Here is an 11957-nt window from a genome sequence, read left to right as displayed (position 1 = left end):
TTAAGCCTTTTCTAAAATCAAGATCTACATAAAACCCATGGAGATTAAATGAGACAATTAAACATTCTATGAATTATTGGTAGTTTTTAGATGGAAGGTGTGGTGGTCCGTTTCCAGTAACTTTGGGTTGTTAGGCCTAGACTCCTAATTTACTTGTACTTTGGATTGGACTTATTCTACAATGGGAGGTCCAAAGAAGTGATTGGTGGTGTCACTAATGGTGTTATGGTTTTTCCTTTAGTGCTAAACGACCTTAATTTTAGCTTGGCTGTGAAGGATACCAAGTAGTTGAGCCCTCTTTTTGAGATTCGAATATGACTTCCTTCTTCTCGGAATGTGTTTTTCTCATGTCTCTTGTGTCGCTCTCCCCAATTCTTGTTCCAACCCCCTCTTTTTACCCCTCTCTTCTTATTTGTACCCTTCTTTGAGTGGGGTAGTCATGATGGAGGAATATTTAGCATGTTAGTTGGTCCCTCTATATCGTATCACCTGTCAATGGGTACCCACCTTATGTTTTTGAAATAATTCCCTAGTAACTTGTGTCTGACGCTCGATTTTATTGCTCGGCAGGCAAATTCCCCCAAAGAATTATTTCTTATTCACAGCATATTTCGAATACTTCCTTATCAGCTCGATTGACTCCCAATAGCTTGGCTATTTGGACTCGAATTGGGCCGAGGTTGTCACAATGGATGTGGGCATGACAATTCGAGGGCCAACCTGCCATTCTCGATCCATACAAAAAGATTAACATTGACAATAAATATGAACTTCAAGTTCATTACAATGATTTTCTCAAAAAAGAAAAAAGAAAAAAAAGAAGTCACAATGAGTCGGTCGTGATCTAAGTTCCCAAGAAATAAAAATTCAATTATTTTTAGAGTTTTACTAGAATTGAACTATCATTAAATCTTATCATTTGATTCAAGGAAATATATCCTAAAACTTAATAAAAAAATAAATAATTAATTAATTAATTAAAGAGTGTAAATCATTTATTTGAGAAATATAAATTTAATTTGAGAAATTAACCATCTAAATTATTATTTAAAAAAAAATGAAAAATGAAAAAAAATGAAAACGAGATCGAATTGCCAAAACGAAATAGCTTCGAGTAAACTGTTAGAGTACAGATATAGAGTAGTGTTCAAATAAAGCGAGAAAGAAAGGAAACGCATTTCCTTTCCGGTACCAGAATTTTTTTTTTTTTTTTAAAAATGGCCTCACCGGCATCTCCACTCCAGAGATCCAACCCTTCTCCTCTCCAACGCCTCTCCACCTTCACCAACCCAACCTTCTCAACCACCACCACCACCAACACCACCAACATCGCCACCGCCACGTCAGCACTCGACGCCATAGCCTCCGACCCCATTCTCTCCGCCTTCCTCTCCCCGTCCTTCTCCACCACTTCGTTCTCCTCCGCCGCCCTCTCCTCCGGCTCCCCCGCCTCCACCGCCGAGAAGCTCCACTCCGCGATCCGACTCCTCGACTCTCAGCTCCGCCACGAGGTTCTCTCTCGCCACGACGACCTCCTCTCCCAGCTCTCCTCTCTCCACCACGCCAACGTCTCGCTCTCCACCCTCCGCTCCTCCGTTTCCTCCCTCCAATCCTCCATCCGCAAAGTCCGATCCGATCTCTCCGACCCGCTCCGATCCATCAACTCCCAAACGGTCCAGCTCTCCAACCTCCACTCCGCCTCTCACCTCCTCGGCCACTCTCTCCGCGCTCTCCGCCTCTCCAAGAAGCTCCGCGACCTCGCCTCCGTCGACGACACCGAAAAACTAGATCTCGCCAAGGCTGCACAGTTCCACTCCGAGATCCTCGCGCTTTACAACGAGTACGACCTCGCCGGCATCGACGTAGTCGACGAAGAGCTCAAATTCGTTAAGGAAATCGGGGAGAAACTCCGATCCGAAGCGATGAAGGTGCTGGAGAGAGGAATGGAGGGATTGAATCAAGCTGAAGTAGGAACAGGATTGCAGGTTTTCTATAATTTAGGGGAGCTTAGAGCAACGGTGGAGCAATTGGTGAATAGGTACAAGGGAATGGCAGTGAAGAGCATAGGTGCGGCATTGGATATGAAGGCGATAACGGGATCCGGGGCGGTGTTCGGGCCGGGAGGAGTGAGAGGAAGTGGGACGCCGCAGATAGGCAGAGGGGCGAAGGCGAGGGAGGCATTGTGGCAGAGAATGGGGAGTTGTATGGAACAGTTGCATTCCATAGTGGTAGCAGTGTGGCATTTGCAGAGAGTCTTGTCCAAGAAAAGGGATCCTTTTACGCACATTTTGCTGCTTGATGAGATCATTCAGGTAGTAAACTTGATAATATGAACCTTCAATTTTGCTTGTTCTTAGTTCTTGTTTCTTTAGTTTATGCCAAATTTTATATCTTTTAATATATATATATTTGTCCTGCATATCTAGAATCTTGAACAACTAGGATTTTGATTGATTGGAGTGATTATCTAATGAATAGTGTGGTCTATGGGTTGAAGGGAAGATTCTCACTGTAGAAAATGTAGTTAGAAGAGGCATAGTGATGGCAAATTAGTGTGTAATGTGTGAAAATTTTGACGATATTGAGCAACTAGGATTTTTTCAATGATTGGAATTGTTATCTAATGAGTAGTGAAACTTCCGAGGTAGGTAGCTTGTTGTGGTCTATGGCGTGGGAGAAGATTCTCACTTTAGATAATCTGGTTAGAAGAGGCATGGTGATGGTGAATTGGTGGTGTGTAGTGTGTTAAAATAGTGACGATAATGTTGATCATTTGCTACTGCATTGTTGACTCCAGTAGCTATGGATTTATGGAATTCTATATTTGTAGCTTTTGGAGTGAGGTGGGTGATGCCCGATGGTAAAAGGAGTGCTTCAATGTTGGCATTGAAGTTCCAAGACTATCAGAAATAGGGGGTGCAATGTTGCTCCCTGTTTAATGTGGCATGTATGGAGAGAGAGGAATAAGGGGATGCTTGAAGAACATGAAGTATCTATAGAGAGATTCAAATCTCAGTTTGTAGGGTCTTATTCTATTTGCTATATATATAAGGTTTTGTAGGAAGTAGTATCATAGATAGGTTGCAGTTCATTATTTTTCAAGGAGTCTTTTGGAACATCTTATAGGAGCAATTTTTCAAATTTCGTACTACATTGGATCATGGGGTTGTAAGGCATCAAAGGTTATAATTTTATGAAGCAATATTATTGATGATAAAATTTCCTTTAAAAGTGCATGTAAGTGTGTGAGATAATTAGGTTGGTACTCTCTCTGCATCCACTCTTATTTTACACTGTCTGCTTCTTATCTGGATTTTCTGCCAACATTTTTGAATCTGTGGTGTTACCAAAGTCTTTGTGTTTTGAGTTTAGGGCTTTCAAGAGTGTGTAGGTGGTAATTCTTTCCTTCTTATTGCTCTTTTACATTTGTAAGTCTATTATTGTAAAGTGCTTCTGTTTCCACATTGTAATTCTGTTTTTTGCATCTTGCTTCCACATTCCCTCTCTGTTTCCACCCCTATCTCTCTCATCATTCTTGTGTAATAGCTATGCATTTGTTAAGAGAAACATTGTTAGCTTACATTATCTGTGTCTGGGGCTTGTCTTTATTCAATTGTGTCTGGCATTATGTTAGTTAAAGAGTTACAATCTCATATGAGACTGTATCAGCTGTCTCACAAGGGTACATAAATGTCAAGGTTCATGAAGTTCTTGTGTCAAAAGGGAAAGATATGGTTATTAGATAGGTTTCTCACATGCCAACTGGTTGGATATGTATCTGACAAATGTTTCCACTTTCCAGCAGTGCAATAGGGAAAAAATTTCATTTATTTTAATTTTAATTTTGAATTGTTGAACTATGAACATGTCTCATTAAGAATAGTTTAGAAACCCAATCAGAGGTGTCTACTATATAGAGAATTCATCTTGTTCTTGGCTTTTGTGTACCATTAAACCTTTCATTAACTGTCTGTTGTTCTCACTTATGTTCTCATTTCTTTTAATAATCTCTGCTCAATTTTCCTTGTACAAAGTGATACACATGCACCATATACCTACAGTTATCAATGAATAGTTAATATTTTTCTTGGATTTGTTTCTGAAATATGGTATAATCTTCTGCTTGCTTGAGTTGTGATTCCTTTCTGATTTGCTCTATTGACTTGCTCTAAGATCTTCCATAAGAAATATTATTTTACTTATTATGTTAATGTGCTTGGCAGTCCTCATGTCTTTTTTGCTATTAATTTTTTACCTTTCCAGGATTTTTCCTTTATTCCTTTCACTTACATTAGCTGCTACTTGGTTAGGAAGGTGATTCTATGTTAACAGATCGAGTCTGGGAGGCACTTGTGAAGGCTTTTGCAAGCCAAATGAAGTCAGCTTTCACTGCATCAAGTTTTGTTAAAGAGATATTTACCATGGGATATCCCAAACTCTTCTCCATGATAGAAAATCTTCTTGAAAGAATTTCACGTGATACAGATGTCAAAGGGGTTTTACCTGCTATCAGCTCAGAGGGGAAAGATCAAATGGTTGCAGCTGTTGAAATATTTCAGACAGCATTCTTAGCTCTGTGCTTGGGTCGCCTGTCAGATCTTGTGAATACTGTATTTTCTGTGTCCAGCCGTGGAAATGTTCCCACCAAAGAGCACATCTCAAGGATCATATCACGCATTCAGGAGGAGATTGAAGCTGTTCAGTTGGATGGGCGTTTGACTCTTCTAGTCTTGCGTGAAATTGGCAAGGTTTTGATCCTTCTCGCACAACGTGCTGAGTACCAGGTAAATTTTATTTACATGAGAAAAACCAGATCTCACCAATGGATTTAGATGCCTTTTTAATGACTAGAATGCCTAACGTGCCCAGTAACTCAAGTTGTTGCCTTTATTCATCATGCTGGTTGAATACATCTAGTTGTTTGCATCAGTAGTATGATCCTTATATCTAATGATTTGCCTACCTTGTAAGTAGGGATTACTTGAGCTGCTTAGCATTGTGTCTTTAATACACCTTACCAGTCAGACTGCAAAACCTGCAACCCCAAACTGAGAGAACTGATTTGAGCCTCTTTTTTTTTTTTAGTTATTTAATTATTTATTTCCTTTTTTCTTAATTTTATTTTAAAACCCCTGCCTACTGAAAATACTACCCCTTTTCCTATTTCACCTTCTATCAAATTTGTATTAGTAATATATAAAGAAAACTGACTTGCGTGTGTTCTTTTATATTCTTAACAAATCTTATTAATCACCCTCCTGGTTAGTTTGAAACTAGCATTTGTGAGCAAAATGTCCAGATTTATTGTGCAGCATGTATGCTGTTGTATATGAATCATCTTCGTGTCTATCCTTTTTTTTCCTTTCTGAAATCTTTCTACTGTTAAGTTTATGGTGTTTAAATATTTAAATCTTAGGGAGTAGGTTCTGAGATGGAGCTCATTTCTTACCATTTTATTTTATTTTTTGATAAGTATCATTTCTTAACATTTTATCAAACCATGGGTCTATTTTTTTGACAATTAAACCATGGGATTATAATTTAATCCTTGTTTGCATAAAGGATACGTGTAAATTTAACTTAATATAATAAATTTCAGAAACTTATTCAACACTGTTTTTCTTTTAAGTCAACTTGGCATGATGTCTTAGAGTTTGTTCTAATGACAGATATCTACTGGTCCTGAAGCACGTCAAGTAAGTGCTCCTGCAACTGCTGCCCAACTCAAGAACTTCACATTATGTCAGCATCTACAAGAAATTCATACCCGCATATCATCAATGATTACAGGACTGCCAAGTATTGCTGCAGATGTGTTGTCTCCCTCATTAGGTGCAATATATGGGGTTGCCTGCGACTCAGTGACATCCTTATTCCAAGCAATGCTTGAGCGTCTTGAGTCTTGTATCTTGCAAATTCATGACCAAAACTTTGGTGTCCATGGCATGGATGCTGCAATGGACAACAATGCATCACCTTACATGGAGGAGTTGCAGAAGTGCATTCTTCACTTCCGTAGTGAGTTCCTATCTAGGCTGTTGCCTTCTTCAACAAATGCAGCCACTGCAAGGACAGAAACCATATGCACTAGGCTTGTTAGGAACATGGCTTCACGGGTTCTAATATTCTTTATCAGGCATGCTTCTCTTGTTAGACCCCTTTCAGAATCAGGCAAGCTTAGGATGGCTAGGGACATGGCTGAACTGGAGTTAGCAGTGGGCCAGAATTTGTTCCCAGTAGAGCAACTTGGTGCACCATACCGGGCCCTTAGAACATTCCGACCTCTTATTTTCTTGGAAACGTCTCAACTGGTATCTTCTCCTCTTCTTCATGATTTGCCACTGAGTGTCATACTTCACCATCTTTACTCCCGAGGCCCTGAAGACTTGCAGTCACCACTGCAAAGGAACAAACTTACAAATGTGCAGTATTCATTGTGGCTAGATTCTCAAGGAGAAGATCAAATCTGGAAAGGTATTAAAGCAACTCTGGATGATTATGCTACCAATGTTAGGGCCAGAGGAGACAAGGAGTTTAGCCCTGTATATCCTCTTATGCTTCAATTAGGATCTTCTTTGACCAAGAATGCTCCAGCATCCTGAAAGCATTGATGTCTGGTATACCTCTTGTAAAATAGTCTCTCTCAAACCGGAATGGTGTTTGCTAGGTTTTTGCTTATAGGTAGATGTTGCAGATGGGAATAGTTGCCCAAACTTCATAAAAGATCATGCTAGTTCTGCTGAGAACTTTGAGGTACACAATTTTTGTTCTTACGATTATTATTATTTTAAATATTTTTATACTGGAACTTACACTTTGTTCTGTCTTTTTTATTTTTGTTTAAGTTTTCCTCCTAGTAGTTTCATACTTGGTGGCTGATTAAATCTGAAGAATGGCAGCACCGACTTCATTGTATACTGTTCAAGTTTGATTATTATATTCATTGGTTCACCTTCTTCTCACCCTTTCATGTAGTGATAATGTTCCCCAATATTTTTCATGTGATATAAATTTACGTATGAAAATGTTCGAGCTTCGTTTCTATTTTACTTCGGTTTCTTAGATCATGTAGGACTATTCAAACTTTGTGCCAGACTTCTTGTAATAGTTACATTATATGAACATTTGGGGAAAAATAATAATAAAAATAATACATCTTGGATATTCTGATTGTGGCTAGTTTGAATATCAGTTATCATTGAATTTTTCCTTCTTGGAAGATAACAATTTTGCAACTTCTCATGCATAGTTTATTGAAATTTTAAAGGCTATTACCATTGCTAGGTTTACAATTCAGCTAAAGAAAGCTTGAGAAATAAGATGATGGGAAAAAAAATTTTCAATGGAAAAAAAAAAGTTTCTTTTAAACAAATGATGACTTGGTGAAGGACTCGTAGTGGTTCTGTTCTAGCTAGCTTTGGAATGTTTGCCTGTAGGACCTGCTTTTACACCCACGAACTAGCATAATAAAGTGTGTAGTACCAAACAGTATTTTTGGGATAAAGTAAAATTGATGAACATTGCATTGAGGTCAATGGACCTTTGAGCTTCGAGTCTTTGACATTGTGAATTTGCTGAGAAAGCGGAAGAGAGAATGCAATAGAATCTGAAAACATATTTATTGTAACGATTCAGGAAGTGAGGCATTAATATCCAGATGTGGGATATGTTGAGGTTAGAACTGCTGTAGTGAAAAGGATTTCTGGTTGAATGTGTACGCTTTGCAGCTAGTGATCTTCGTGGTTTTAGTTTGGGATTAGGAATCAGCAGTGCACCTTGCAGTTTATGTACACCCAATAATCTGAATTTGAAATGATCTTTCAAGGAGAGATACTGTTGGTAACAAGAAATTGTTAGACGTTGGGACAGGTCGAAGGTGCCCATAAGCCATAAGTTATGCCTCAGTTTGCTCCAAGGAGTTCTTGTACTTGATTTCATCAAGGTCACAAAGCTTGTACTCTTTACATGGTAGGTGTTCTATTGGATGATTTTTTAGATAATTTGTTATGCAATAGGCTTGTCAAAAGGGACCTGTAATTTGTTTAACTTTCCAATAAAGACCTCCAACGTTCAAATTCTTTTTCATTTTTTTTTTTTTGGAATAATTCGATAATTAAAATAATAGGGGAGGATAATCATAGATTTGAAGTTTTGAACCCTTGTTCACCTAATAAAGAAAACCAGTTTATGTTATTGAGTAACAAAGCTCTTAACAAAGTAAAGTAATGCAAATTTAAACACCAACAACCTCCAATATTCGCTTTTCCATGAGTCTGAAGGCGTTGATGCCTGCTTGTTACATGTTTGGTGTTCCGAAGTTTCTTATATATTCGTTAGGAAATGGCCGTGGACCCGTGGTTAGGCTTTCTGCAATAATACATAGCTAGGCCTTACCAGATTGATTTTTGGACTTTTTGTTATAAACATGTAGAGAGGCCAACTCATTGGCCCATTCTGTTGCAGATTGGGCTACCTCTTGTAACACTCATGCACCCGTCTTGTTGTAGATGGGCCGGTTCCTTTGGGCTCCTCCTTCCCCTTTAATTAAATTCCTCATATTTACTAGCTTTTTTAAAAAAGAAAAAAGAAAAAAAAGACCATTGGATAAGGCTTTGTCGGGTTTTGATAGTTGAGAGGAGGATTTGAAGTCGGACATCGTCATTGGAAATATGATAAAGTGACAAATGAAATTTAATATTGGATAAAATACATAAACCACCCTTCAGATTTGGGTTAATACTAGGCACTACCAAACTTTTCAAACATATCAAATTTAACCCCTGTGCACAATTTGTACTTAACACCGTTTGAAGGCATCCTTGCTCCTCCAAGTTTTCTTTTGTTTCATTCTCCATCTCTGTCTGTTATCTATTTACTATTTACTACACAGACACTCCCTCATGCATATAGTTTCCATAATACAATCATTATATGACTGCATTGTGACAATTACCCTGACCACACATTAGTTTTTGGAAAATGGAGCACAAATAGTATTAGAGTAGTTTGTGCTCAAGAGGCAAAATGGATATTTTAAATTTAGTAAAAAAAAAAAAAGAGGATATTTTAAAAAAAGTTCAGTAATGATTGGCTAAGCCAAACCTCAAGGGTGTATTTTACCTTTATTTTACTTTGTGTAACCATTGTTTGCAATATCACCCCATAAGAGCATTTACAGCAAATGAGGTGTAGTTGCTATAATGCTATAACACCAAAATGCAAGCTCTAACAAAGGTGCTATATCTATAAAAAATAGCAACTGAGCTATAATAAGCTGCCAAAGATAACAGCTTACTATAGCTCCAAACTTAATATATATATATATATATATATATATATATATATATATATATATATATATATATATATATATAATTTTTTATCTTTCTCTCTCATCTCCTCTTTAAAAAATATTCTCTCTTTTTTGTCTGACCAACCCGTTTCTCTCTCTCTTTCTTCTCCAAGCTTCTCAGTTCTTCTTCTCCAGATCTCTGCCTACCACCTTTTCATTTTTTTTTTAAAAAATTTTCTTAAGCTATGGCCGAAAATATATCTCTCTTTCTATTTTTTTTTTTTTTTTGATAAGCAATTTCTTCTTTTTTCTTTCTTTCAATTTTTGTTCTCTCTTTTGTGGTGGAGATGGGTTTTGTGGCCAGTTGTGGGTGTGGTGGTAATGGGTTTTGTTGGCTTTGGTTGTGGTGGGTTTTGTGGCTAGTTGTGGGTGTGGCTATGATGGGTTTTGTGGGTTTATTATTATTATTATTTTCCCAGTGGCGGTGATGGTGGTGGTTGGCAGTGGGTTGTAGCCTTGTAGGTTGTGGTGGTTGTTTCTCTCTCTCTCTCTCTCTCTCTCTCTCTCTCTCTCTCTCTCTCTCTCGTGGTGGTGATGGGTTTTGTGCCAGTTGTGGATGTGGTGGTAATGGGTTTTATGGCCGGTTGTGGGTGTTGTTGCGATGGGTTTTGTGGCCTGTTGTGGGTGTGGTGGTGATGAGTTTTGTTGACTTTGGTTGTGGTGGGTTTTTTGGCCGGTTGCAGGTGTGGTTGTGATGGGTTTTGTGGTTTTTTTTTTTCCCAGTGTTGGTGGTTGGCAGTAGGTTGTAGGTTGTGGGTTCTTGTTTATATTTGTGCCTGGTGGAGGTGATGGAGGCTACTACTGTTGTGTTGGATTTTGTGATGGTTGTTTATCTATACTACTATTTAAGGAGTTTCACCTGTTTGAAATCCTTAATTTGGAAGCCCAAAATACCCTCAAATTTACCAGTTTACAAAGTTTAAATAATAAGATTATATATCTATACTACTATTTAATGAGCTTCTCCTATTTAGTTCCCTCATTTTTTTAGTTCAAAAATGTCCCTACGCTCCTATGTTTAAGTAAAGATAAAACTAAAAGACAATCCGGTAAAAATACAACTCTTACTCCTACTAAAATATTGCTTAAAAAATAGGGTCACTCTCTTGTTGATTTCAAATTGTTTTATCCATTTATAAATTAGATTATTAAAATAAAAATTATATATATAAAATAAAAACACCGTTTTTTTTTTTGTTACAAAAAAGCCTCATCGCACGCGTGAAGTGCATGTGATGAGGCTAGTGTAAAATTACTAATTTAAAAACTCCTAAATTTTAGCTAAATTAAAATATAAAAAAAACACAGTTTTTTCTCTCACCTCCACATTTCTCTCTCACGTGTCAAGTACTAATACAACTTCTTCTTTTTGAAAAAAAATTAAAAATAAAACAGTTTTTTTCCACAAACGTACCATTTTTTTATTATCACTATACTGTTTTTTTCCAACCTCCACATTTCTCTCTCATATTAGTAGTCAAGTACTAATACAACTTCTTAAAAAAAAAAAAAAAAAAACTGCTATTAGTAAAACGTGTAAACCCAAAAAATAAAATAAAAAGTCTCATCGCATGTGCAAAGCGCGTGTGATGTGGCTAATCATTATTTTAATGAGTTATTTATATTATTTTAAATAAGTTGCTAAAAATATAGTCTTTAATGTTGAGTTTTTTGTAACGTGAGTTGTTAAAATAAATAAAATTGCTTTTTATGTTGCTAAAAGCTATAATTTTTAGCTTCCTTATTGTGAATGCTCTAAGTGTGAGATCTATCCCATTGAATTATTGAGATGGATGTTGCATGCAACAATTACTCATAATACTAACTCCCATTTAAAAATATTGTAAGATCTACCCTACTTCATGTGAAAGGGATATTATATGCAATGATTATCCATAATGACATTATAGGTGAAATTATGTTTACTAGCACTTTTTGGAAATAGCTTGTTTGGATAATATTTATTAAAAGATATAATTTTTGGTAACTTTTATGTTAAATATGTGACAAAAAGTTCAAGTTAGTTTATTTATATATAATAAAAAAAAAAACTATAAAAGTTAAATGATCTGTAAAAGACTGAAAAGACAAAAAAATAAAAAGCAGTAGAGCTTTTCCTAAATACACTTGATCATACAAGGATTTACCACATAGCTATTATTTATTCTTTATGTATTACAAAATCATATCAGTCTTTTTCCTCGTACAACAAGGGATAGAGGGAAGATTCATACCCAAGTTCTTTCATAGGAGAGCTAGTTATAATACCATTTAGGCTTAAGACTCTTGTCAGGTAGGAATTAATGTTAGTGTTGTTTATATTTTATTGGTTAACACGAAGCAGTTGATTAAGAAACCATCCATCACTTAACAAATGATGCCTAGTAGCCCATAAAATGTGCCATTCTGTGATTTGCAATATCCGTAACCTAATAATGTCTGGTGCGTTTGACATGTATTATCGACAGCCAGAGCCAAAACTCAAGATACTGATGTGAAATAAAATGTGGACATGGCGGCTAGTGCATTCAGACGTCCCTTGCACTAATATAATGTCTTAATATATATCCCTTTCAGACTAATTTAAGTATACAAACCGTCACTA

General features: G+C 36.8%; 1 protein-coding gene across 1 annotated transcript; it reads left to right on the top strand.

Annotated features, from left to right (window-relative positions):
- Window positions 1–1134: 1134 nt before the first annotated feature.
- On the top strand, window positions 1135–7179 carry LOC142640905 (conserved oligomeric Golgi complex subunit 5). The gene is made up of 4 exons (XM_075815222.1): window positions 1135–2312; window positions 4311–4784; window positions 5670–6753; window positions 6846–7179. Exons 1-3 carry the CDS (start codon window positions 1218–1220, stop codon window positions 6600–6602), a joined length of 2502 nt encoding a protein of 833 aa, XP_075671337.1. The 5' UTR covers window positions 1135–1217; the 3' UTR covers window positions 6603–6753; window positions 6846–7179.
- Window positions 7180–11957: the final 4778 nt, after the last annotated feature.

This window comes from Castanea sativa, chromosome 6 (genome assembly GCF_040712315.1).
Source record: "Castanea sativa cultivar Marrone di Chiusa Pesio chromosome 6, ASM4071231v1".
NCBI lineage: Eukaryota > Viridiplantae > Streptophyta > Magnoliopsida > Fagales > Fagaceae > Castanea > Castanea sativa.
Note: the sequence above shows the minus strand (reverse complement) of the source record. Positions and strands in the feature narration are given on the sequence as shown.